At 39.9% G+C, this 27980-nt stretch overlaps 1 protein-coding gene across 2 annotated transcripts in view; it reads left to right on the top strand.

The window, feature by feature from the left end:
- rai14 (retinoic acid induced 14) overlaps positions 1-27041 on the top strand; it is a 62435-nt gene extending 35394 nt beyond the window's left edge. For both annotated transcript variants that reach the window (XM_073478522.1, XM_073478521.1), the window contains 19 exons: positions 9124-9254; positions 11553-11641; positions 11967-12031; positions 12782-12839; positions 13461-13531; positions 17557-17663; positions 17948-18132; positions 18668-18693; positions 19057-19143; positions 19559-19648; positions 20427-20564; positions 21107-21208; positions 22214-22852; positions 22978-23459; positions 23627-23795; positions 23899-24066; positions 24182-24340; positions 24435-24500; positions 25234-27041. In XM_073478522.1, the coding sequence (XP_073334623.1) occupies positions 9124-9254; positions 11553-11641; positions 11967-12031; positions 12782-12839; positions 13461-13531; positions 17557-17663; positions 17948-18132; positions 18668-18693; positions 19057-19143; positions 19559-19648; positions 20427-20564; positions 21107-21208; positions 22214-22852; positions 22978-23459; positions 23627-23795; positions 23899-24066; positions 24182-24340; positions 24435-24500; positions 25234-25320 (2919 nt within the window). In that variant the 3' untranslated portion in view covers positions 25321-27041. The remainder of the gene's footprint in view (positions 1-9123; positions 9255-11552; positions 11642-11966; positions 12032-12781; positions 12840-13460; positions 13532-17556; positions 17664-17947; positions 18133-18667; positions 18694-19056; positions 19144-19558; positions 19649-20426; positions 20565-21106; positions 21209-22213; positions 22853-22977; positions 23460-23626; positions 23796-23898; positions 24067-24181; positions 24341-24434; positions 24501-25233) is intronic.
- Positions 27042-27980: the final 939 nt, after the last annotated feature.

Genomic DNA, 27980 nt, shown 5'->3' with positions numbered 1-27980 from the left:
AAATGGGGGGCTTTGGTTTTCTTTTGTTTTCCTCTTTGTAAAGTCTTAGTGTTGATGCCCTGTCAACAGTGAAAAGGCTGAGAGACTTTTAAACAATAACACGTTCACATCGTGCCCTAAAAAATAAACAGTTTTACCATCTTTTGGAAAGAACTATCTTCATGGTTTATTCTTTGAAAAACTCTAAGTGTGAACACAGTTCTTTATTTGGCACAGGCATGTCCATCTGAGAGGCATGTCTCATCTATCTCCTGCTGACACTACACTGCATGTAGTATTCCAAGAAAAATCCATGTAAACAGTGACTGAATCTCAGTAATAATAAACATAAATAGAGTAGAGCTAGAGACAATTGAAATACAGACTTGGAGGCGCTATGCAAAGCACATTAACATTTCCTTTGCATATTATTGGCGAACATATCACATTTTACAAATAATCAATGTTAGCTACTTGATTCCTTTGAAAATGATTTATCATAAGTGTAGCTTAGGCACAGATATTCTCTTTGGCAGTCTTGGATGTTGGCAGATTTAGTACAAAGAAGCACCCTTGGCAGACATTGGGTGTTAATCAGGGCACCGTTTAACTTGGCTCTCATTGGTGTCTGGAAAGGGGGCCTCCACCAATTTTTATACATCAAAGTGTGTTTATAGTTCTTGGGTAGTACTACTGCATATGTGAAAAAAAGATGCTGCCTTTTGGACTCCAGAGGGAGCTTATTGGAGTCAAAACAAAGGAAGTTTACCAGAGTTCTGAAGCCTGATCCTAATTCTTCTCAAGGCTTACAATTTATAGCCAAGTTAGCCACTACTAGCATAACACACCCAATTCTCTAACTATGGTTTGTTAGGTTGCACTGAGGGTAATGTAGGCATCTTTGGCAAAAAAGTGTGGAATAAAAAAGACATATATCTGGTCCTGCTGCATCGATTTTTTGTTCCTTTTTTCCCTGTAAAAGTGTCCAGCAGTGTTTGAGGAGTGCAATGCTAAATTGATGGATCTGTTGTTCACATATGGACAATATATGATCATTCTTGTTCAATTTATTAAGCAAAACTGGGGCTACTTTGGTTGTTGGATAAAATGTGCTTCCCTACAACTCACCCCAATCATTGGAGATTATTTCCAAACTGTACTATTGAAGTTACCAGTTGAAAATTCCTATATTTCTTCATATTGCAGAAAACCAAAATATCCCAATGTTAGTTTTTTCCAATATCGTACAGCTGTATTACTAACATTCACTTGTTTTGAGAGTTAAAAGAAGAGAGGCTGGTGCTACTACTATAGTTGCAGTTACTTTAATGCAAAGTTGCCACATTAGAAAAATGTTCTCATGATGTAAACTTATTTGATTATTGAAACATGCGGTCCAGATAAGGCGGTATTTTGAAATACATGGCAGCATCTTTCACTGTGAGAACAAACATCTGGTCTTTGTTTAACAGTTCTGTCTACTAACTCTCTTATTCTGGGTTTGAGTCTCAGAGTCTAGTAAACTATTGCGGTGTGTATGTGTGTGTGTGCTCGTGTTGGTGTGTGTTTGTAGCACAGAGGGTAGTAAGCGGTTTCAGCTGTGGCCCGAGAGAAAGGATGTATTGTTTGAGGACATTTGAGCATCTGCTTTGTTTCAGATAAGGGGTCTGAAGTTAACAGCCACTACTGATCAAAGGGCAGAGGTATTGTCGATGTGTCAATCTCTCTACTCCCTTTCACTGTCTCTTTCCTTTCTGTTCTGTACATTGTTCACTCGTGCATTCTCTCCTTTACTTCCTGTCTGTACTGCCCTCCTCTGTCTCTCAAACGCTCAAACAAAGAATATTCTTGTAACCTGTGTAAAGGTTATTCCCCTCTGGAGTTAAGTCTGTCTTGCTTGTGTGTGTGTGTGTGTGTGTGTGTGTGTGTGTTACCTCCCATCTAACCTACTTTTCCTCCTGCATTTTTGTAGCTTTATCTTTCATCTCTAAATGTAATCCCTTAGACATCGTATGTTGTTGTGTGTCCATGATCTGTTCAGTCCTCTCTCTGTATTTTCCCTGTATTTTCCTTGTAATAATCTTGTGTCGCTTTGGCTATTTTTTCCCTTTCTACTTGACATACCCTGACCTGGCCTGTTTCATTTCATTTCCATGTGTCAGCCTTCTAGTAAGTCACTTTGTCTTTTTCCTTCTAGTTCCCTTCTATTTCCTCTTTATGTCAAACATTTTCATTCTTCTTGCCCAATCAATAACAATACCTAACTGGTTTGTCAGTCTGTCAGTCCAGAGCAAGATTTCCTGACAATTACTGGCCAGATCCCCATGAAATTTGTTCAGGATTCTTTTCATCCCCAGAATATAATTACCAGTGATTGCAGTGCCACCGTCAGGTCAAATTTCCCTCAAAAAACACTGTAATCCATCACAAGACATCTGGAAAAGTAATTCCTGGTTTTCTATGAAATTTACTGTGGATAAGCCATAGTCCTGGTTTTGCCTTTCATAAAGTTTTCTTAATCTTTAGATTTCCTGGGAAAGGATTCTCTTGACATGCGTTTCCTTTTTCAGTGTCACCAGAGTTCACCAAGTGCACAAATGTACATCTTTGGCAAAAACAAGCCAAAAGGACTCCTGGGCTCGTTGGTTATCAGGTCAAGCTTTACGTAGTTTTATCTAGTTTTATAAGATGTCACCACTTTGTATCAGTTATAGCATCTGCATTGAAATAAACAGTAGAGCCCTCCAATTCCAATAAAAAAGTTGTAGTGAATTAGAACGTAGCGAAGGCAAACAGGACAACCAAGAAAATGAAAGAAGAACAAACACCTTTTTATCTGTAGATCAACAAAAATGTTATTAGGTCTGTTTTGTAGATAAATACTAAAGGCTTTCTAAAGTAAATGTTTTTCTGTTAAACTCCACTTACTCTAAGTCAGTGGCTGAACTGTACAAACATACAGAACGTGAGGTAGGAGTTACTGTTTCCCAGTCTTAGTTTATTTTTGCTTCAGAGAACTGAGAAAGTTCTGAGAAGCACACTCCGAGCAGAAATGGTTACGCAAAAAACATTGGGTTAACAACATACACACACACACACACACACACACACACACACACACTTGATGAGCATGTTTTCTTTGCACTTTATTCTAAAACTGTAGTAATGACTGGATGTTTGAAGTTGTGGTTCCATAAATTATTAGTACTTTACAAAGTCTTATAGAGAGAAATAAACCCCTGTGAGACAAATGAGGAGAGGGGGACACAAGGAGGGAGGTTTCGCAGCATGTCTACAACATGTTTAAGTTAATGAACTGCTTTCTCTTTTCCGTACCCCTTTACCTCTCTTGCTCCTTGCTCTCTTGCCCTTGTCCTTGCAGCCAGCCTCAGGCCTGGACAAACAGGAAACACTCAGTGTTATCAGCCCACTCTTTGTGTGTCTTAATGAGTGTCAGGCTAAAGACAGAGAGGGAACAAACACTACCGTCCACACCCTGATCCCACTGTAAACACACTTATCGCAGCACAAGAACCTGAAAGAGAGGCAGGCAGACGGATAGAGCAGGAGAGGACGGCTGGCAGTCAGGGAAACTGGAAGCAAGCAAGGAAGTGAGATCCTTTTCACCTCCTGGTGGCACACACAGAACAACAGTGTTTATAATCTCAGGATTAGTGGCCCATGATTTATTGCAGGTTCAAACCAATGTGGGCCAAACCCATGCTGTCCAGTGCAAGCCAATGTAGGCTAAGCCTATAGTGTTCAATACCAGCAGTTATTGTCTGTAAGTAAGTAATTTAGAGTTCATGTGTTGAGCACTGGTTTAGCTGTTTTTTAATGTGTGTTTGTACAATATTTGACATGTTCTTGTTGTGTTGTGTCCACACTACACACCATGAAGAGTAGGGCGGCAACTAATGATTGTTTTAATTAAAGCTGAAAAAATAATGATTAATTGATTATCAAAATAGTTGCTAATTAATTTTCTGTCTACTAATCGTTTCAGCTCTAATGAGGACTTCAGGGCTAGCACACATGCCAGCAGCAAGGGCCAGCCGTGTATTATTGTTTTCGTTTTGGCACTAGGATATTAAAAATGAATCAACAACAGTATCTCCTGAATATAACACTTTTTTTAAGCATGTTTTCAAAATTTTAGTTTAGATTTGGAAAACTAACCCCATTAGATTCTGGTCTCAAAACCAGTTTTCCCATCACACACACACAAAACATTTTCTCCAGGGAACAACATATTTAGTTTCCAACTAGAACTCTTTTTAATAGACTTTGTTTAATCACTTTTTGTTGGAGCCGAGTCCTGCACTGATTTTGCACCACCTCTGACAGCGCATGATTATTTCATCAGCCTTCCTGAGATGACACTATTTGTGTATGTGGCTGAAACTGGAGCAGTGCATTCCGCTCCACTTAAAGCTGTCCATTACAATGTATTCTGACGCCATCGGTGTCATGCTGCCCTGTCGTGACGGCCCTTCACTTTTTGTTTAGCCTATTAAAATCACTGAAGCCATTAGGCAGGATCATGCGATACAGTACATCAGTATTTCCCCTTTAATTCTTTCTATGACTCCCGGTAGGGGTTCTTAGTCCATTCCTGTTTCTCTCCCACATGCAGTTCTTGCTAATGAGACCGTGAGCAGAGAACTCAGTGGAAATGTCAGCTGTATACGTGTCTGTTTTGGATAGAGATGTGTCATAGTCATATAAGGAATTAAACTATTTGGTTTGACCAAAAAAGTCATCCACCTTAATTTTAATGACAGTTTTCTGCTTTTTCTTGTCTTACATAATAGTTATTTGAATAACTTTGGGCTTTGGACTGTTTTTTTTTGGAGAAAAGAAAACTCATTTTCATTCTGTCACCTCGGACTCTAAGAAATGATGATGAGCATCTTTCACTATTTTTGTTTTGTAATCCAAACGACTAATTGATTCATTAACAAAAAGTAACCAGCCGATTAATCTACAATGAAAATAACCGTTATTTCCAGTCCTTAATAAATGTATCTGCTTTTGTTCCTGGCTGCAGTCGAGCGTGACCGGTGTGACGCTTCAGTGTGCAAAGGCAAATTCCTGCTCAATATGAAACCAGTGGAAAGTACACAGGGTTTTCACAGATGTTGTAAGACTGCTTTCTCTGTCATCTAACCCCCTTTAGGTTGGAATAAACAGCATGTTAATAAACAATAACAATACATATTTCTATTTGATAGAGAAACGGAGTGTTGACTCTTCTCTGTAGACACAGTGAGGGTTCAGATAAGGTTAAACCTTTCGTAAAAGCTTTTCATAACTTTCAGTGTAACTTTTGTTAGAAAACACAGTGTGATAGGTCTTCCTGCCCTTTGCTTTGCCCTAGATGTTCTGCAGTTTCTTGATCTAAAGCAACTGACAACCAAGGCCAGCATGAAGAAATCTTTACTGAAGCGAGTACACACAGAACTGGTTGTGATAACTGGTTGGTAGTGTTTTTAATGATGGTGCACAGTACCCAGATCCCTGGACCTTAGTTTTTTAAAGTGCTGCACTTGCTTATACCTTGTTTCTTCATAACCGCACCTCTAAGTTTCTAATTGCCATGTTCCTCCTCTTACTGCCCTCTTAGGTTGGACAGGTTTGTGTGGTTGACCATATTTCATGGCAACTTTGCTCTGACTCTGGGTTTTTATGTACATCTAGGGTGGGTACATCTTAAAGATAAACTTTGGTTGTACTCTCAGTGAATGGTGCATTTAAAAGCTCATGTTTTTCTCTGTGAGACATCTTCACAGAAAACTTTTGTAGTTTAAATATATACATTCAAGGCATTGCACCAGTATTTTATCTTCTCAATGTCATTCTTTATGATTTGTGACATGCAAGTCATTTCAGAAACTGAGATGTATTCCTGTCCTGCTCAATGTTAGAGTGGAAAATGTCTCTTAGAAAAGCAAATTCAGTCACTCGAACATAAAAATGCATATATTTATAATAGTCTTTAGACCTGGAATAAGCAGAGTGCAGGTTTAAATTATTTAGAAAACTTACAGAGTCTGGTTTGATCAGACGGCTGAACAGGCAAGAAGTGGCCATTAATAACAGGTCTTCACATATATAAGCAATGGTCAGGGTCAGATATAGGAAATTAAAATATTTTTAACATCTGTGTTAATGAGCACAGTTAAGATTATTGTGCTAATGTCCAAAGCATCAATTCCCAGTAAAGAATCAGATACAATATCAAGTGAATTTGTAATGTTTCTTTTTTCAACTGTTAATTAAGGCACTTTAAAGGACAACACTATCTGCAAGATGTGACTGCTCTTGTTATTCAGTCTGTCATGTACAGGACTGGGTTTGTTTTGCTGCTGTTTCCGGGTCACAAAGGCACTCAATTACAGCAGCTAGTCCCACCCTTCCTGATGTACACAAAACATGATAAGAGGATTACTGTGTGTTGTGGTAAATTATATACACAAACCACTCTCCAGGTTCCTTTTACATTCCCTTTGAAGATTTTGGTTAAACTAGGTCAACAGAAACACAGGCTATGTTCATGTGTACGTACATACTTCTTTCCATTTTCTTCAGTCATGCCTCAGTTATGTATATTCATCTTTTTTCTGTTCGGCTCCTGTACCATCTCCTGAGTGTACCTATTTTTAGTATTTGGTTGCCTCAGTACCCTGCACGCTGACTGAACAACACATGACTGTATGAAAATCATGAGACCAGTCGACCTCTGTGAAAAAAAGGAGCCCTTACCCCTAAACCATATGGGATATGTGCTTAGCTGCATCTATCTCCTGCTGTGTCATGTTTCACTGCACACTGATCATAGTGATGGACAGACGCACGCTCTCTGACTTCTCTGTTCCACTTTTGCTCACCCGTCAAACCCCACAGTGCCTTTGTGAATGTTCTGCTCCAGACCCCAGGAAATTGTTTAGCAGAGGTGGTAAACCACCCAGGTGCTGATTCATCTCATCTTACGGTCAATTCTTTTTATAGATGACATGGCTTTTCATGTGTGAAAAAGCTCCTCAGGGTTTTATTTCATGAAAGTGTTATAATTTGTTTTGATATTTGCAGAGATGCTGAACATGTCAGGCAAGGTGTTCTACCAATGCTATAAAATGTAAAACTCAATCCTCTGAAGGAAATCAGAGCCAAATTGACTACATAATGAACCTTGTCGATGCATGTCAAATGCACAATTTTGTGGGTCTTTTTTTTAAAGGATAAAGGTACAGTGGCTGAAAAACTTCAATGCAACTGCAATTTACAGATGTGCACATGCACTGCACATACAGAAACACTGAGTTGCACACAGCAGAGGTTTCTGGGAGATACTGATAAACATGCTAGTAATTAGTAAAGAGCTAATGCTAGCTGTATTGCTAGCATATCCAATAATATAGGAATTGTGCAGTCAAACTATTAAAACTGAAATGAACTCACATTGTTAGATTTCCCAACCCCACTGACAAAAGGTTGAAACTCTTGGATCCTGGCTTGTTTATCAGTCTCCTGTGATAACATTCTTTCCACTGTACATGTGTTGTAAAGGAAGGTTTTCCCTGATCCTGCTGTTATTTTGTTGTAACTCTAAACTGCTCTTGGATATTTTTGGAAATACTTGAAGTGTGCCATCAAAGACTTGGTGGTGCACCTGGTGGATTCATATATCTCCTTCACGTGTCTCTGTCAGTGCGGGGCTGAGTGTCTTTCTATTTGTTATTTCCAGTCTGGTGGAGAACTTTCTCGTCTTACACCGCCTCCTAAATAGTATCTCACCACTTGCTTCAGTGCTTTGAAGCCAGGATCACAAGGAGCATGTGTGGGTATTCTTTTACAACAGTTACCCAGAGCTCCTTGCCTGAATACCAAGAATGTTTCCCCACTCTTAGTCATCTCATTTCCAGTTTTCCAAAACACCAACAATTTAGTATTTTTCATTAATGACTTTGCGGGCTGCAGAGCTCAGTGGTCATCCAAGCTCTTGAGCGACGGAGGGGATTTTTATAGCCTTACATTTTTCCACCAGCTGTGCAAAATGTATTGCAGTAATTGCATCTGGGTGTTTGCCACAGAGGCTATTTACACTGTGTATCACCACGTTGGCATATTGCTCTCCCCAAAATAGGGTACAGTTTGCCACCTCAAGTATTTATGGAGTCAGAGAGTTCACCCCGTTATCACGTGTAGGTCAGTAGGCTATCAGGTCAAATCTAATACTGTGCTGCAGCCTAATATGACCAGGAGAGCTGAGTGATCAAGTCATGCTGCCAACTTGTTTGGTGTGCACAAGTTCAGTCCGCTCTCCAACTCTACACATTCTGTAATCTTACTTCTATACAGCATGTTTTCCTTCAAATTTGTGTTTATACTGTATGTTTATGGCCAGACTTCTTCTTTTTTAGGCTGGTATTTCTGATTTTGTTTTTTTATTGTAGTTTGTGAGTAGGTATACAGTATTTGTAGATGTGTTTTCCAGGAGTAAATGCTCAAATGTACAGCTTTTAAAGCTTGCTGTGCTGTACTTTCAGACTGCAGTGTAGCAACACAGTCTCTGTATGAGCTCATGCTTGAAGCTTCCCAATAGCAGACTTCTCTCTATCTGAACAGCCTGTCAGTGATACAAATGTGGGGCCATTTCGTTGTGTAAGTGTGTGTAAGTGTGCATGCTCACACTGGATGCTGCTTGTGTGTGTGTGCGTGTGTGTGTGTGTGTGTGTGGGTGTATGTATGTGTGTGTGTGTGTGTGTGTGTTCACACATATGGACACAAATGTTTGTGTGGGCCGTAGCAGAGCCAAGAAAACATTGTCTCCTTCTGAGAAACATTACTCACAATCAGGGCATCCTGGTCTTTTTGGCTGCAGAGTAAGATTTGCTAATGTTGATGTCGATGTGTAATAATGTATGTCATTCTTTGGAATGTACACATTATTATTAGAGATTAGGATCCTTCTTAGAATTAAAACCATGGACACATACATCACAATGATAACAAAACTTATATATTAAAGAGATTTACATCGTATGGTCCTCCACCCTCTAGTTCCCCATTAATTAGTTTTAATAGCCTTTTCTCTCACACCACCTCTTATTTTCTCCTTCTCTTTGCTCTTTTTCCCTATAGGCCAATGAGTGGAACAAAAATGACGAGCGCCTGCTTGCTGCGGTGGAGCATGGCGAGGCGGAGAAGGTGGCATCGCTTCTTGCCAAGAAAGGAGCCAGCGCTGTAAAGCTGGACAGTGAGGGCAAATCAGCGTAAGCATTCTTAATGTTATATATCTTAAAGAATAAAAGATGGCTCTTGCACAGATTTAGTAATCAAGGAAACTTACTTTTTAGCGCTTGTTTGTGCTGCATATTGAATTATGTCAGTGTATGCATCCCAGTAGGCCCCAGGCTCCACATGGACACAGAATCTCAACATGCCTGGTGCAAAATAAATTAAAAAAATACTCCTGCTGGGTAATTTATTGTAAGAGACAATGGTCTGAAGTTGCTTCTGTAGCCGCGTCAATCAAAAAGAAAGACACACTAATTCAGATCTGCTACACTGACAAGGATGCAGACCAAAAAACCAAAGGAGAATGAGATATGCAAATCTCCAATTTTCTGCCTGGTATAGGAAAACAAGGTGCTTATATTTAGGTGCTATGTAGGACTAAGCTTACACTTTCACAACAGTGTGATAAGAAATGGTTTGATTGTGGTAAAATAAAAGTGGATGAATTCATTTTCAGGTAAACATGATCCAGTCTTGGTGATTTTTGTGTTTTCTCTCCAGCATGCGCTAAGATTCTTGGGCTTATGCAACCACTTTCACGCTCCACAGCACAATGTTAAAAATGAATGGCCAATCTAAAAATATGACTTCCTCAAATGTCGACATTTTCGACCATTCACTCAGCCTCCCTGACATTCAGTGTTTGAGAGCCAGTTCATTTCTGCATAAGGCAGGGGAGCTTGTTGCCTCACCGATTGAGATTGCTGATAACACAGAGGCTCACTGTTAATATTTGACCTCTTTCTTTCTCTGAAACACAACACCCACTGACCTCAATGTGTTAAGCAGCTCACGCGGAGCCAGGGACATCAAAACATAGGGACAAAAGCAGGGAGAGACGAATGCACAGATTCTCACATGCCGAAACAAACACACAGGCTTTTTGTTTCGCCAGTAGTTCACATCCTTGACCTTTTCTCTGTGCCACTGGAGCACAGACGCACACATACAGATGCATACCCACAGCCTTTGGAAATCACAGTGAATATGGTGGTTTGAGATCTGAGCGCTCCAGTCTTTTCAGGGCGCACAAAGGAGGAGTCTACAGTATCTCTATGGTGATAAAACCTGATTGAAAGGCATGTGGGCATAGTTGTGAGTGTGTAAGAGTGTGTGAGTGTGTTCCCTTCTCACACACAAACACACACACAGCAAGGGAAAGCTTGGCATGTGTAGTGTTTTTTCACCCTGCTCACTGAGCTGGAAAGTGGTTGTATTGATTGCCTTCTGCACACATACGCACAAACAGACAATGTATAAACTAAATGCTGTGGTTTTATGTGATGTGCTATAATATTTCTTGACAGGGTGCGGTGACTCGAGTAGAGTCACTGCACCTGGCAAAGACAATTCAAAAGACGAGATAGTTAGAGGTTCTGGTAGCAGTTTTGTTGAATTTGGTCATAGCCAGGCCAGTTTTATCCCAGGGTTTCCAATGTTTATGCTAAGCTAAGCTAACTGACTACTGACTGAAGCTTCATGTTTCCCAAAATGTTGAACTGTTACTTTTAGGGCTGCGATGATGAATCAATTAATAGTCAAGTATTGCATTAATCGGCAGCTATATCATAATTGATATATTGGTTTGAGCATTTCTTTTTAGAGAAAAAGGTAAAATTCTCTCATCCCAGCTTCTTAAGTGTGATTTTTTTTCCTGGTTTCTTTGCTCCTCTATTACAGTAAAATGAATATCTTTGGGTTGTGGACAATCCAAAACATTTGGGAACCATTGATCGATTTTTTTTTTCTCCGTTTGACATTTTATTGACCAGGCAACTAATCAAGATTTAATCAAGAAAATAGTTGACAGATTATAACCCATGACAGTGAAATCGTCAGATGCTGCCCTAGTTTCTTATGTAAATGTAATCTATTTCATTTTGATAGGGAGTAAAAGATCTTAAAGAGGCAGCTTCATTAGACAGAACGGCAGAAAAGTGGCATTGCCAATTTCTCTAGCTCAGTGTTAATATGTTGATTTTTAAGGACTGTGCGTGTTTGATCTTCACTTGAAAAGGCAGTTAGATACTCAAGTAGCTTGCCAAGAAGTGCCTTGTAAATAAATAAAATGCAGCGCCGTCCTCCCAACTCTCATATTATAAACAATGTTGTGTTCTAAAGCCAGTTGTAGTTCTAAGGGCAGAGTGACAGACTGCACTGAGACGTTAAAGAGTGGAGTGGTTTAAGAGTCTTATAAACATCTCTGTTTAGCTGTTACAGCTAACAATTACTGCGTTTCTAATTTGTTCTTTGCTTTGGGTTTGTGTAATCAGTCTTCATGTGGCAGCTGCACGAGGTCAGACAGACTGTCTGTCAGTCATCCTGGCCCACGGAGTTGACTTGTCAATCACTGATGCTGCAGGTATGTACTGCAGTTATATTTAGAAGTGATAGAAAATGTGAGAATTGTTTCAAATCTTGTGTATTTCTGCATAAATTTGATTCCCCCCCCCCCTCTTTTTCTGTAAAGAGAAAGTATGAAGTTGTTGTCTTACTTGTTTAACTGGAGGACTGTGATCTGGTTTTAGCATTTGATAAAGGTCGACTTTATACTGATAATTCAAAAGGATTCACATGCTTTCTAGTGCCACTTTCTTGTGCTTGTGTTCTTTTTTATTGAATCCAATTTGTTACCAAATTCTTTGGCCTAATTAACCTGACTAACACATTTCTTGTCTTATGATCAGGTTACAATCCGTTACACCTGGCTGCCAAAAACAATCACACTGAGTGCTGCAAGAAGCTCATTCAGGTAAGATGAATAAAGTATCTTTAAAATCAATTTGACATACTGTATTTATTGCAGTGAAATGACCAATAATGTGACCACTTAGTGCAATCAATCAAGCCATACATTCTGCACACAATGTATGACCATGATGAGTGATAATCCCACATTTACTTCATAAAACAAAAAGTGCAAGAAACATGGAAGTCAGAATGTTTTAATGGCACAGCATCCAGTCACCCAGCAGGACTTTTTCTTGGACACATTACTCTGTGATACAAAAAAGAATGTGTGAAGGCAGGAGCATGAACTGTATGAAACATACAGTCTGAACAGTCTCACTCTTCCTCTAAGATGTCTGAAACCAGACAGTGTCACTGAATCATTTCTGTAGTCTGCTGATCGTGTGTGTATGTGTGTGCAGATCAGCAGCTCTCAGCAGGAGGAGGCACAAACACACACATATACACACCTTCTTCATGCGTTGTAACTATCCCAAGACATTCTGCAGCATCTCAGCACACACTTGCCTGGTCAAATATCCATAAAAGTCTACTTGTACACAGAGCAAAGTTTAAAAACTCTAAACACCTTTTTGCCCCAAACTGCTTTGTACTGTACTGTACTGTCCTGACAAGTGTTCTGTCTTTACTGCACAAGACGTTGCACCAAGTAATGCCAAAATTTTGTTAGTCACAAACTGTTGGCTCGTTGTTTACCACTAGTAACAAACAATTGATTTTCACGTCTGATATGTTTTTGCTCCTCTTCCAGAGTAAATTACCTATCGATGCTACAGACAGCTCAGGAAAGACTGCTCTGCATCACGCTGGTAAGTGTCTCAGTGTCCTGAGAGTTAATTATAACAAAAGTGCTTTTATTGGAGATTAGTCTGCTTCGACAAGAACGTGGAAAAGATTCTTGTGAGATTAAGTTTAAGCTCTAATTTTATTTGGATGAATTCATCTACCACGTTTGGAATTAAGTGATTAAGCTCGCTTTCAGCTCAGTTTGTTTCAATCAGAAGTTCCCATAATACTGTTTTCATTCAGACATGAGAAGATTCTCAGACTTAATAATTTTGAGGCTGCCAATTTCTGTCTCTAATTTTTTTTTTTTAACAATGTCTGTCTACGCTGATTATGACAGATCTCTTTTGAGCTACTTTTCGATTCTTGACAACACTGTTAAGGTAAATTATTCTACGTTTTAATCAGTGCTGAACTTTTAAAGTAGAGGCAATATTTTTCTAGTGTCAAACAGCTTTACAGCTACCTCAAGCAAGGCAGTCCAGTCATGTTCAACACATGTTATTCTTCGATTAATTTCGTCTTTTGGAAATCAGAGAGGGAGACATTTCTTGCCTAATTCAATCCAAGGCTAAACCTCACTGCTCTCTGAACACCTGTGTGCTTCTTTTCATTGTCTGACTGCTGTTTTATTTTCTCCTCAGCTGCCAGTGGGAACATCCAGACCGTCCAGCTGCTGTGTGAACTCAAAAGTCCCATCAACATGAAAGATGCAGTATGTACTTTCATTATTACTTCCACTCTTTCTCTCCCAGACTTATTTTTCCTGGCAGGATAGCGAAAGGCTCTGAAACAGACTGAAGACCACAGAAATTCTTCATTCACTTCTCATTCATATCGCTTTCCAGAGAGCAGTTTGTTCAAGGAAGGTTAACCATCGTTTGTACACTTTGGATTGGCTTTAAGATTTACTTGTCTATAGTTTCTGTGTTTGTATTTACCTGCTTAAAAAATAGTATTTGCCTAATTATAGTTTTGTTTGCACCCCTATATGGGCTTTAAAAACATAAATTAACTAGAGTTGTCTCTCACAGCTGTAATCCACAATGTGAAGGATCCTCATTAACTGACATTTCCTCTTGTTTGTCCTTCTCTGTTTAAAGATTGATTAATATTATTCTCTGTGTGAGTGCATATGTGAGTGTGTGAATGTGTGTGAGGTAGAGGGTCAGTTTACTGTGGGAACTCTGTTCTCAAGCCGCAGACATGTGGTCTCCATTGCAGCGATGCTCCATGCCTGTGGTTTTTACCCAACTGGGGTGTGTGAGCATGATATTGGTGTGTGTGTGTAAGAGGAAAGAAATGGAAGAGAGGAGAATGTGTTGCCCCTTTATTTCCCTTTTTATTATCATGCCACAGCTGGCGTCTTGGAGATAAACACTCTCACACAGTGGTCTCATAGCCTACATGTAAAGATGTTATGTTATTGTTCATTAAAAGTTATTGCCGACTCATGCTTGTTTAAGCCTGTGACAAGTTGTATGTTGTGGCTTTAGAAACTGGTTCATGCTACCACTTTGTACCACTGCCTGTGAGGATTTTAAAGCTAAAGTATAGGGTGTCTGTAATGCTTACAGTTGGAGCAAACCCAACCAGACTTGGTGGGGTTTTTTTCTGTGACATGTACATGGAGTCTTCAAGTATTTCTTACTAATCAATCCAGATTGTTCAGAAAAATGCAATGACTCATTTCACTCAAAATTTAGTTTTCTCCATACTTGGACATTTAAGGTTTCATACGTGTGAGACAACAAAGCCATAATCATCCGCAAATGTGTGTGTGAGATTTGAGCAGCCCTGTCTGCCGTTAGTGGACATATAGACCGCAGAGTCATCTGGAACATATTGCTGTTTGTGGGCTGAGCAGAACATGCCAGCTCGTTGGCTTCAGGCATACATCATGGATGTGTAACAAATATCTATACCTGATCTATATTTGACTTGAATAAACACACAGAAAGATATTGGAAGAAATGGAGAAACATCTGCCAGGTCATAGAACAAAGAATGTTTACAGAAAATCAAGTAAATGTAAACATAAATTCTGCTCAGAGGCAGTGGTACTGCGTTGTATAAAAGCTTCCTTATGTTCTCAGTTGGAAAGAAGTACACTTTTCAGTTTCTTTAGAGAATATTTATAAATCGGCCTGGGCAAGGTCATCTTAGCTTAGCACATGTTAGTAAAAGTTTAGCTCCATGGGATTGTTGGTTTATTCATGTTAAAGACAGATGGCAGTACGCTGTGGTTTGTGGAATATTTGTAGTCCGATTGTGAATCCTAGACCTAAGAGTTGTACATGACAAAATAACAGTATGCATGTGTATTCTAGGCAATATGGTAAAAGTTAAACAGGGATGAGTCAGGTCTAGGCTGGTCCACTGGACATCCACGTACCAGGAAGTAGCATGTTGAGTGATAACTTCCACCAGTACTGAAGTACATGTTTAGTTGTACTCAGATGGAGTTTTAAAAAATGATTTGTGGGTAGTTTTCATTCTCAGGTCAACAGTTCACAACTCCTTGACATATATAACATGTGATGAGGGTGCACTAACAGATATAGCTTCCTTTTACAAGTTCCCATGCTAAAAAGGTTGAGAGGCACTGGTTCATATTATCCCTCCCCCTACTCTCTACTCTTCAGTGTTAGAGGTAGCGCACTTGTTGGGGCACAACCACCACTTGAGTCATTTCACATATCTTTTTTCATGAGTAAGTGGTGGCATGGAAAAATTCCCTTTCCAAACAAGTCTATCATACAGCACAGATCTGTATCAAAAGTATCTGTCTATATCAAGATACAACCACCACAACTGAGAGTTGTTGTGAAATTATGATCCTGTTTTTATCAGGTCGTAACTGTAGTTTTGCAAATTCATTGCCATCCCACTTCAGTGCTTTAAAACCACAGTAAATATAGAAGCTGTGCTATGTTTGGAGAAGTAACAGCATGTTTGGGTGGCAGCTGGGATCATTATTGTCCCATTAAGGAGTGTATTAAGCTTTAAAGAAGTGCCTGTTTGTGTGCGCTTGCCTTGATTGACAGGTCTCTCCAGTTATCACACTTTGCTGCGATGGTTGCTGCTTGGCCAAATGTGTTCTGGCTTGAAAGTGACAAGTTGGCCACAGGTTGTAAACAATAAGTGTAGACAAGCTAGCATTTATACACCTGTGCTCTCACATTCAGTCACACAGACACTGAATTTATTACTCTGAGGAAAAAACAGTTTCTGCCTTTTAGATTCCAGAGAAGGAAGAGTTCAGTAGAAACACAGACTGAGCAGAGCAGACTCAGGGCTGTTAAAGTCTTCAGCAGAGCTCAGAGGAGCCCACAACATAGTTTTGTTCTCTGTGGCGTGTCGAAGCAGCAGTCTTGTAATATAAAACACAGAACTATGCTGACACACTTAACTGTTTCTCGACATTCTTTAGCTTTTTTCCAGTTGGACATGACTTTGGATTTTTTCACATTTAACAATGTAATACCTCTTTCTCACTGGACAAAAAACCTACCAACACCCACTAACATCTGGTTTTTGTCTTCAGTGGGAAAGGGTACAATCGGCATTCATTCTCGGGTCAAACGTCTCTGCAGCAGTCACCGTGTTTATCGGCTCCAGCTCAGATCAGCTGTGATGGACACGACAACTGGATGGGCACGCACATTTTCGGCCCTTCTCTGGTACACAGCATAGCAGCAAAAATGGCCGCCTTCACACCCTGAAGAAGGCCGTTTGTGTTGCTATGCGTGGGTTGCAACTTAGCTCATTTTTTAAAAATGCATTGTCAATGTTTTTTAAGGAATTTAGCATGAAATAGCCATTTAAATAAGTTTTTTTTTTCTTTACTTTTGCCAGTGTTAGGGTTAGGATCTGTCTCTTCTTTTGAACTTCTGTGTTCCAGACCAAAGTACATCTTTTATCACATTTTATACGTCTCCGTTCAAACCACACTTGAACATTGTTGCCATTGCCGTCGAGTTTGAGAGCCTGAAATAAAAGATATTAAAACAAGAAACCACCGTTACATTGTCACTGGCCTCGGGGTGTTCATCGAACACAACATGGCAGAATAAAATGGAAAGACAAGTCAATCACCTTTCATTCACCTTTATCATTTTAAGCTGGTTTACCTGCGATTAAAAAAAACACATAAGCAATAGTGGTGTAAAAATGTTATAAATGACCCATGGGAATATATATTCAAACAGTGTAATGTAGAGTTCCTCATCCTTGATGATGTAGTCAGCAGCTCCTTCCAGGCTGTGTGCCGCCCTCCACAAGCCCAGCCAATCAAATGTTTATGTCAGACTTAGGTCATAGATAGTTAAGGTTAGGTTAAATGCCATACTTGGGGTTAGGATCTGTCAATCCTGGTGAAAAATGTGGGATGTCTATGTTGCATGAAATACTGCCCCAGTTGCCTAACTCAAGGCAATAAACTGTGCTGAGCCAGCCCAGTCATTTAGAACTGTAAATATATCATTTGGGGGATTTTCCCAAAAGCTGCACTGCTCTATAAGTAGAACAACTTTTGGCTTTTCTGTTTATCTGCTGGGAAATTCATTTAGGAGACATTCACTCCTTTTTCACATGAATCTGAGATTTCTCTCACCACACAGACACTCGGCATACTTCATGTCTAGGCCCTCGTACTCTTGTCACATGCATGTGTGTGTTGTGCTCCCTCCATAGGATGGTTTCAGGCATATCTAATGTTTATGTCTGTTTGTCCCAAAGGACGGGCTCACCCCTTTGCTGCTGTCAGCCAAACACGCTCATGCTGAGGTGTGCAGCACTTTGCTGGACTGCGGTGCTGAAATCAATGCTTCTGACAACAGTGGCAGGTACAAACACAGTCCCCACACACACACACACAATTCAGACATAATGTGTAAAAGTAGTGATGACAGATATAAGACACTCGTGCTCTTCGATGATGGATAGATGTTGCACTGGTGATCAATATTTGTACGTTTCATAGTTTCCACTGGTTTGTTGGAAGTGGAAATGTTAAATAGTATACCTTATGTTTCCACCAATAAATAAAAGTAAAAAAAAAAAAGAGGAAAGGATTAAACTTTAAATACTCGGTACAGGGAAAAAAAATGTCTATGTTTCTGTGTTGCAGGACAGCCTTGATGCTGGCCAGCGAGTCCAACGCCGTTTCTGTCGTTGAAGTCTTGGTTCAGCGAGGAGCAGATCTGTCGGCTGTAGATTCACAAGGCCACGATGTGACACACTACATTAAGCTCTTGGGCAACTCTGAGGTCAAAACTGCCCTCGTTGCTGCCCTGAAAACACAACAGATCTCAGGTAAGAGTTATGCAATGACATGCACACAGAGAGTGCATGAAGGTCACACTGAGGCAGCAGAAGATGACATCAGCTAGACAATACATTTTATGAGCCTATGCCTGCCTTATACACACACATACATACTTGATCTGTGACTTAAGGAAGCTGCATTTACTTGCATTATTGTCCCGTACCACTCTAAAAAGTCTTCACCTTTTAATGGTTGACCTTGTGCAGACTACCTGTTTGCCCCAGATGGGAATGAAGTCCTCATAATGTTACCATTTTTAGGTCTTTGTCCTTACAACATAATCAATAGCAATATACACACACAGATACATGAATACTTGCCTGGAGAATGAGATTTGTACTTCTCTGGTTTTAACACAAAGTCAACACTGCCATCTAGAGGAGTTCTCCCGTTAGTAATACTTATTTTCTGTTTGATGTAAACTGTTCTTCACCTGCAGTAGAAAAATGTTAAATATGTTTGGAAAAAGCTGTAATTACTACTTCTTTAAGATTGTATGTTCTTCCCGTCTCCTTTTAACAGATGCAAAGTCTCCTAGAAGTCCTCAGGTAAGACACTAGTTTAATTTTTCTATACTTTTTCTTTAGAGGTCCTCACAAACAGGGAATCAAGATTACTAAACCTCTCGAACTGACAACAAATCGACTATTCATCACTGTGAAGTTGTAGTACTAGTACTAAAATGTGATTCAAGAGCTAAAATGAGTATTTTTTTTTAGCATCAGTTTTGTGCCAATTTCAAATTTCTCAGCTTGTGAAAAATCTTTCAGGTGCTGTTTTTGGAAGATACAACTTCAGTCTTACTGTAGCACTCATTGATTATCTCCCTTTTACTAACCAGCACTGAATCCCACCTTTCTTTTTTCTCTCTTCCTGTTGCCTTTCTTCTGTCTTTTTTGCTGGCTCCTCAGCATGATCAAGTAGCTAAGCTAAGTGATGAACGGATCACAACTCCCAAAAAACGAAAAGCACCTCCACCTCCTATTAGCCCACTGCAGGTAAATGCATGTCTCTCTGTGTGTCTGTCTGCTTGTACCAGTATGCCACTCTTTATATTAATGCATGTCAGGAGTATATTCACAAAGGGAATCGTCAGACCTGTATGTGTGTGGTCTGTTTGTCTGTTTAAATATTATCTGTTAGATCAGTATACGATAGTATAAAGAGTATTTCACTCATGTAGTTCATTTAATATTACTACATATGTTGTTTACCAGAGTTAAAATAAAATAAAGTGCATAATACGAACATCTTGGGTAGTAATAACTAATTTTGTTACTCAATAGATGTAATGGGCCACTAACAGATTATAAACATGAACGTATTTGTTTTTAACACTTATCATGACAAGCATTTATGAGGAAAACAAATCCCAAAAAGAATCACATTAAAAGTAACTTAATCCTTCTTCAGAGCTCTGGACCCTCTTCTCCTTCAGTTGTTACCTCTGCAGGGACACCTGCATCCAGCAAGAGTGACACTCCCAGAAGATTCAACTACAAGGTAAAACAACTTGAATAATTTATTCCATACTTTTTCTTTATTCCATAGGAAATGTGTGGTCAACAACCGGCCTTCTTTAAATATAATTTTTTTTGCTGCAGGGACTTCAGGACATACAAAAGTATCAAAGGAAAATACACATTTTAATAAATACAGTTATTTCATGTATTTACACAAAACATGCAATAGAAAAAATAATAGTATTTATTTATATAGCACCTTTTAAAAACAGAGTTTATAATGTGCTTTGACAGACAAAGTAGGAAACTCAGGAGGACAATATGACTGAAAAAACACTTGAAGATCAGGTCGAACACAAGGACGCCTAGTCTAAGGTTAAAGTTAAAACAAGGCAAAACACATTGTCAATATGAATAAATACAAGTAAAACAAATAAAAGTGATACAAAAGGCTAACTCATATAAAAGCAATACAAATAATATAAAAATAAAAGCAGTAAGGGATGACATCACATGATAGGAATGAGAAACAAATATATTAAGAAAAGGATAGAAAAACTAATAGGAATAAAAAATGATGACATATTTCAAGAATGACATCAAATAAGCATCAGTCTTACATTTCAACCACAGCAGAAGAGGTTTTTATAAATTAATTTGGATTTATTGTACAGTACCATCCAATTAGCTAACTTCTTGCCTTCTACTTTCTCTTCCGTCTCTCGCCTTTTCCTTTCCTTCTTCTCTTTGTCCATCTTCTGCTCTTCTCTCCTCCCATTCCCTCTCTCCCACCACTCCTCCCCTTTCTCATTTCAAAGGAGGACGAAGTTGGAGGCACGGCACTGAGAGAGGAGGTTGAGAAGCTCCATGAGGAGAGAAACATGTTGCTGGAGACAATCGAAGACCTGAAGCAGACGGTGGAGCAGACGGTGACTTTACCTGAAACGGATACAAAGGTGACTAATGACTGAGCAATGCTACAATGACGTGTTCGGATTACATATGAGCAGATTTGAAAACAGATGTGGTGACTACAACAGAGGAAGTAAATGACATCTGAGTTTTACTTTGAAAAGTAGAGCTTTTCAACACAGTGAAGAGTACAAGTGATATTCTGAATATAACTATTGAAAACTATAAACATATTGTAAATGAATTATCTGACCATTCTAACTGAAATGTTTTTTCCTCTTTCTATGACATGTTTTTACTTTCTCATTTGATTCGTTTTATTTTTTAACTTTTCTGTATATCACAACTTAACCAAAAGTCTTTCTTGTTGTTAAAATCATGTATCAACGCTGCTTCTCTAAGTTAAATCCTACACTCTGACAACATCCAGCTGTGTACCGCTGAACCTTTTCACCTTGGGCATTCTTGAAGGAGGTCTAACCTGAGCTTTAGACGTGTCACGACTCGTTTTGTTTTTCAGTAGTTAGCGAGTGGTCCCTAACATTGCTTTGCTTGTGTGAATGCGAATGTATGTGTGTGTTGACAGGTTGAGCACAGTTTTACAGCGTCTGCAGCTCTGGTTTCCGCTCTGCAAGCCAAGATTACTGCTCTCACTTTGGAGAACCAGCAACTTGCAGGCAAACTCAAGGTATGTAACCCATTCATTCATGCTCATGACTTCAACCATGAAGCAATGAATGAACACAGTCAAAGGGAGGGGAGTACCTCAATTCACAGAGGACCCTTTTTTATTTGGAGATAACAAGTCAATGTACAACTAATGTAGTTATTATATAGTAGTAGAAACTAATTAAAAGAATTATCATGTAAAAATTTGAAAGATTAAGGTCATCTTGAAAAAATGTGGTCCTATCCTTCAAAGTGTGTAATGTATAATCTATAAGTATAAAATGAAAATGTGTAGGGCCGCAACTAATGATAAGATTAATAATTTTTTAGTTCCCAGATTATTTTCTCAATCGTTTACATGATATCAGAAAATAGCAGAAAGTCAAAATTTCCCACCAAAGTTATCTATTTATATCGTTTTGTTTTTGTCGACCATCAGTCAAAAATCCAAAGATATTCTCTTTACTTTCATATAAGGAACAAACTTGTACTTGAAAATTTAAAAGAATGAACATTGTTGCGGACTAATTTTAATTTTCTGTCAATCGCTTAATCGTCACAGCCCCAAAAATGAATGAAAAAATTGAATGAATGAAACAAACTTGGCTATAATCAATGTAGTAACAAATGATGGACGTAAAGGTGTAATATACCCATATTTTCACAGATGAAGCTAATCCATCATAAACATACCAGGAAATATCAGTCCAGCCAAAGGAGGCTGTGTTCAGATTGCCCTCCCTCTCCCAGTTCTGTTTTATATGCAGTGAATTACTTTTTATTATTTGTGCGACGATTAGTTGGCGCCTAATTTGACAATCATTGAACTCATTTCTTTGAGTCAAAATGCCACAACATTCTTTTACTCAAGGCTCTGAAGTATTAGTATTTTTGCTTCTCTTGGTCTTGGTGCCATGTAATGACAGACCTTGGCTACAGAACTTGAACTCAGATGTAATACGTTGTCTTTTTGTTGTTTTTTGATTGCTCTTTTTAATCTTCACCCTGCACCCTCTCTTCACAGAAACATCCGTCCCGCCAAGGAAGCGAGGACCCGAAGGAGACCAGCCGTCCAAACAGCATGGCCTCCAACTCCTCCTTCCACTCCACCCAGGACGAGTTCGAGTCAGTGCCACAAGTGGGAAGGGAAGATGGATCAGGCGGTGTTTTCCGTGAGGAAGAGCAGAGTGAAGGAGGCAGAGGAGGGAGCAAAGAGGAGATCAGACTGTTGAGACAGGCACTTGAGAGTGTTCAAACGAAACTCCTTGAAACCAGAAAGGAAAACCGCTCGCTTCAGGCTCAGCTGAAACCTGAGCGCAGCAGAGAAAGAGAGGAGTATGAAAGCGTGAGGGAGAAAGGAAGAGAGGAAGAGTTGATGGAGACTCTAGCGGAGCTTCAAGCGAAGCTGACAGACACTCAGGAGAGATACCACCAGGCTGTGGAGGAGGTGGAGGAGCTGAGAGTGCAGGTGGGAATGGGTGGTAGTGAGCTGATGGAGAAACAGGAGGTCCAGAGACGCTCTGAGCAAGAGAAAGCAGCTCAACAAATCAGACAGCTGGAGGAGGCGCTGAGGAGGATGGAGGAGGAAAGACAGAGTGGAACGGAGAAAGCACAGATTGAGGAGCTGTACAAGGAGGCACAGGACGAGATTAGGATGCTCCAGGTTGTTATGGGCTTCTTTTTCTTTTTCTCTTTCTCTCTGAATTTCTGTAGAAAGTCTCTTAAATTTGACATTTTTATTTTTATTTCATTTATTCCTTCTTTAATCGATTCCTTCTTGTTGTTCAGGAGGCTCTGAGGGGCACAGTACCAGTCGAAGCTGCAGCCAAAGACTTTGACGAGATGAAGACGGAGCTAAACGAGGTGATCGCCGGGATGCAGCGCCGCTTGCTGGAACTATCGCACTCCTACAGTGAAACTAAGAGTCAGTTAAGCGCTGCACAGAAACAGCTGGCTGAGGCCAAAGCTGTGAGCAGTGAAGCCTCGTCTCCCTCCTCAGAACAACAGCAGGTCCAGGTGCTGACCAGCAAGGTGGAGGAGCTGCAGACGTTGCTAGCCGAGATGGAGAAGAAGTATTCGTCTGCTCAGGAGGAGATTTCAGCTCTGAGGCAAGAGGTTGAAGCTCAGGTGCAGAGCTCGGTGGCTCTCGCCGACCACACAAGGGTGATGTCGTCTCTGGGAAATGCCATTAAAGAGTTGGAAAGCCAGTCAGAGGAGCTAAAAGAGCAGCTACACCAGAAAACTGTGCAGGTGGAGGCTCTTCAGAACAGGTGAGGGGAAAAAAACTGATGTGGCTGAGAGAATCATCTTTTTCTGCGTTTGCTAGAGACTACAGCTGAATGCTGGGGTGGAGGTGGAGGTGGGGTTTATAAAATGATATTAATATAAAGATTATTAAATTATCATCATGTGGTTCTTGTGTCTATTTCTCAAAAAGGCTGACAGCAGAGAAGGATGTCACCCCAGATGATTCAGTCTCACGTGTGGAGCACGAGACCACAAGAGAGCAGCTGGAGGGCGAGGTGAACCACCTGACGCAGCTCCTCCAGGGGGCCCTCAGGAAGCAGGACGAGATGGCTCTGGAGGCTGCTGATGCATGGCAGAAGGTGAGAAGAAAGGGTTAGAGGAGGATTAAAACAACTTTCAAATGTTGACTATAAATAATCTTCCCTTGTATAATTTACAACCCTTTATCCATCAATCCATCAGGCGCGGGAGAATGGTGCTGAGCGGGAGGCCCTGCAGGAGCTGGTGATGTCAAGGGAGAAGGAGAACCAGACGCTGACCTCCAGACTGGCCGAGGCTCAGGATGCTGTGTGTCAGCTCAAACAGCTGGTGGAGAATCACGTTGCTTCAGAGAGAGAGAAGAACAAGAGGGTGAGTAATACTGTGGAAGCTTTACCAGTTAACCTAAACTTCCAACTAATCAGACAAAAAAAACTCTTTACAGTTTTGTAGCATTAACTGCATGTTTTCCATTTGCCCCTCTCAGATAGACGACCTTTCACGGGAGGTGGGGAAGCTGAAGGACGCCTTAAACAGCCTATCACAGCTTTCCTACACCGCAGGCTCTCCCTCCAAGAGAGTGCAGCAAAACCAGCAGCTGGAGACGATGCAGCAACAAATCAAACAACTACAGTACCAGCTAGCTGTAAGATTTGTCCAGCATGTTCTGGAAAGCACAATTACAAGAGTGTGTACTGTTCTTTGAAAAACCTTCTGTTTACCTCATGTTTTCTGTGTAGGAGTCAAAGAAGCAGCACCATGAGATAGTGTCAGTCTACAGGATGCACCTCCTCTACGCTGTCCAGGTAAATCCATCCATTAGTTTGGCTACAGCTTGCTTACGGCTTAAAATTTAAAAGGAATGTTTCACCCAAATTATGGGGGGGAAAATATGTTTTCACTTGTGGTGTTTGTTTGCCAAGGTTTTGAAATATTCATCTCTACAATTTCAGCCTCCATTCCAATATTGTTGAGTTAAACGGGTCCAAATCAATCAAAACGTTTTTATTTGGGTGACCTGGCCCTTTTAAAGGTTTCATCTTGTAGAAAGTCATATTCCCTTGTCTTTTTCTTTTCTTATCATAAAGCTGGTCTAGGTGAGACCAATACTGTGAAAGTATCAAGACGCTCAGTCCACGGGAAATGCACACAGCCCGTATTCAGAAACCTTTAAATGAGCCATCAGTGCTACCATACGTTTGTGATGGCACAACTATACATCCCCTGCCCTCAGTCATGCCCCCAGCCAGGCTGTGCTGACTGAGCTGATGCAGTAACACAGTGGGCGCTGCCTGCTCAGGCCTGTAAGAGCTCACCAATCAGATCAGACATGGGCTCAGGAGGTGGGCCTTAAAGCAACAGACAGAATAGAGATGTTGCAGCACTGGACAGTATGGGAAAATAATGTGTGTGTTTTTTTTTTACAAATACTCATGTAAACATGTTCTAGTAGACCCCCAAAATAAAAGTATGCATATGACCTTTAAATCACATGGTAATGTATTGAATTTGCTGAACCCGTGCTGTGTGTGCCTTCAGGGTCAGATGGACGAGGACGTGCAGAAAGCCTTGAAGCAGATCTTGATGATGTGCAAGATGCCAAGCCCTGCCAAGGAGGCCTGCTGAGACTCACTGGGCCCAGTTTTCCAAAAGCACGATGTGAACAAAACTGAACTGATGTCCTCCCATCCAAATTCACACGTTGCTTGTGCTGCTTACAAGCAAGGAACCAACACACGGTGCCTCCGGATAAACCTCGAGTATTTGTTAAAGAGGAAAAGGTTTACAATCATATGCTCTTTGCCTTTGTTAATGTCAAATCGACCAACTAAGATCTGAAGGTCATTAATGTTACGATTGAAGATGTTTTTGGGAAACTCCAGCCCAGCCTAGCCCAGCATACAGATACTGTACATCAGCCATCTGACCATTCAAATGAATGGGTGAACCAGGTCTTTGTACCAGCCAAACTTGTAATCTCAGTATGTGCACGTTAACACTGTCAATGTGCAGTAACTTTAAATCACATGCAGTGTGATAAATCAGTCTGATGAAATAGTGAGTTCAGTGTGTTTTGTTTCTGTTACAATGTGCGCTTAGAGAACTAAAAGCCTCACTTAGCGCTGCTGTTAATAGTATCTATTTTATGATACAACAGTGTTTGTACTTGTCTAATGTTTCACGGTTGTCGAAATGCTTCTGATACAATCTAAATTATTCGTGCCCTCTTAATAACAATGCATGTGACTTTGCTCTATGCCAGCCCAAAAATCACATAGAAACGTTTTTTGGTCGCACTTCTATGAAGAAAATGCATGATACTGTTTGTATTGCTATTTTCCTACTAGCACAAAAATTTATAAAAAATGTATTTTACTGAATTGTATTATCATGTCATGTTTTCTAAGTTACTGTACTTTAATGAAGAGGTTTGATAGCTGTATTTTTGATGGCCTTGTTTTGTGTCCGAGTGAATGAGATGCTTTTCCTCAAGTATAACAACGCACTATTTGGTCTAGCGACACCTGAATTAGCTTTTCCTGTAAGTATTCATATTCTACACATAAAGGGTTGAATATAATTGTTTACCGTAATAGAAAAACATTTCAGTTGTTACAAATGTCCGACAGTACGGGCTCAATATTGACTCTTTTGTTCTTACTTGAAACGCATGCAAAAAATGTTGAGTTTTGCATAAAACTAGAGTTGTGTCTGTCGTCTCGTGCCTGTAAGCAGACAGTATTTTTCTGGAATTACAGTCAACAATTCTCATTTGTCCACATTGCCAACTTCACCAGGCTTCCTTGTACAATCTCATTAATTTATTTCATTTACCAGGAATGTTTTTTTCTGTCTCTGATGCTCCCGTCTCTCTCAGTGTTTCATTGCAGGTACGGACATAAACTGTACAGTGTTTGAGAATACAACTTGTCTTCAAGAGACTTCTGAACTGTTTTCACGTCACACTCCTTTGCCTTAGTACTGTACTTAGAGCCATACACCCTTCCTCTTGAGAACACACCCAACACTAACGCTCCGATTCAATGAATTTGTATCCGACTGAAGCTCCTTTCTCACTCAGGAACTTTTTTACTGAACATGATTTACACCTGACTGAGATTGTGAGTAGAGCTTTTGCTTTATTTCACAGTTTGTAGAATATCATAAACAACTTTTCTCTCTTTCTCTGTAGGTCTTGAATGAGATGTTTTGTAACAAGAAAGGGAAAAGACAGAAACAACTTTCTTGTTGGTTGTTTCTTCACTAACAGTTTTGTAGTGACATGAAAAAATGCTTGTTTGCCAACTGCTTTTCTGCCCACATTAATAAATTTTCAAGATACTGTACCATCATGTGTCTGTGTCAATTATATATATCAAAACATATGAAAATGACCTATTATAACTGTAAGAAAGAACAATAGCATTTTAGCAGAAAAACGGGAAGTGATTAACTGAAACTAGTTTTTATTGTGTCATGCATACAGCTGCAGTACACCCAGCCTGCAAGGATACCACAGAGACACAACTAACCATTATTTTAATCATCCATTAATCGGCTCATTAGTTTCACAATTAATTGACTGTTCACTCTATAAAATGTCAAAAACCTGTGAAAAATAGTCATCACAATTTCCCAGAGCCCAAAGTGACATCCACAACTTGCTTCTTTAGTCCAACCAACATTTCAAAACCCAATCACGTTTCATTCACCATCATAAATGACAAAGAAAAGCAGCAAGTCTTTACATTTAAGAAGCCGAAACCAGCAAATATTTGACATTTTTACTTGAAAATTAAGCAAGTCATTTTCTTTCGATCTGCTTATTGATTAAGTGTAGAAGCTCTACTCAACAACCCACCATAGACTAATACAAGCCAGAGATTCATTTTCATGTAACACAACACTTCCTGTTTTTGAGACAAATTTTGCAAACTTTAACACATCAAAACTGGAATGTGTCCGGGTTTTGACACTCTTAAATCATCAATGTATTTCCATCACAGCAAAGAAAAACGAACGCACTGCCCACTTCTCCCAAATCACAATGCTCACACGGTCTATTTTCCTCCTGAATATTTTTTAACCTCAGTGGTCACAGGAGTAACACAAGCTGTCAACTGGGCATCTGTGGAGAGACTTGGCATATGATTCAGGGCTTTTATGTCAGCTGGAGATTCTTAGGGGCCCATTCAATGTTCAGTTTCATTAAACTGTTCTTGTTGAAGCTGTTCCTACAGTAGCTCAAAGTTGTCTCTCGTTCAGATTCATTGTAAAATTGATTT

Source organism: Pagrus major, chromosome 12 (assembly GCF_040436345.1).
Source record: "Pagrus major chromosome 12, Pma_NU_1.0".
Classification (NCBI taxonomy): Eukaryota; Metazoa; Chordata; class Actinopteri; order Spariformes; family Sparidae; genus Pagrus; species Pagrus major.
The sequence above is the reverse complement of the archived record's forward strand: the minus strand, read 5'-3'. Positions and strand labels throughout refer to the sequence as shown.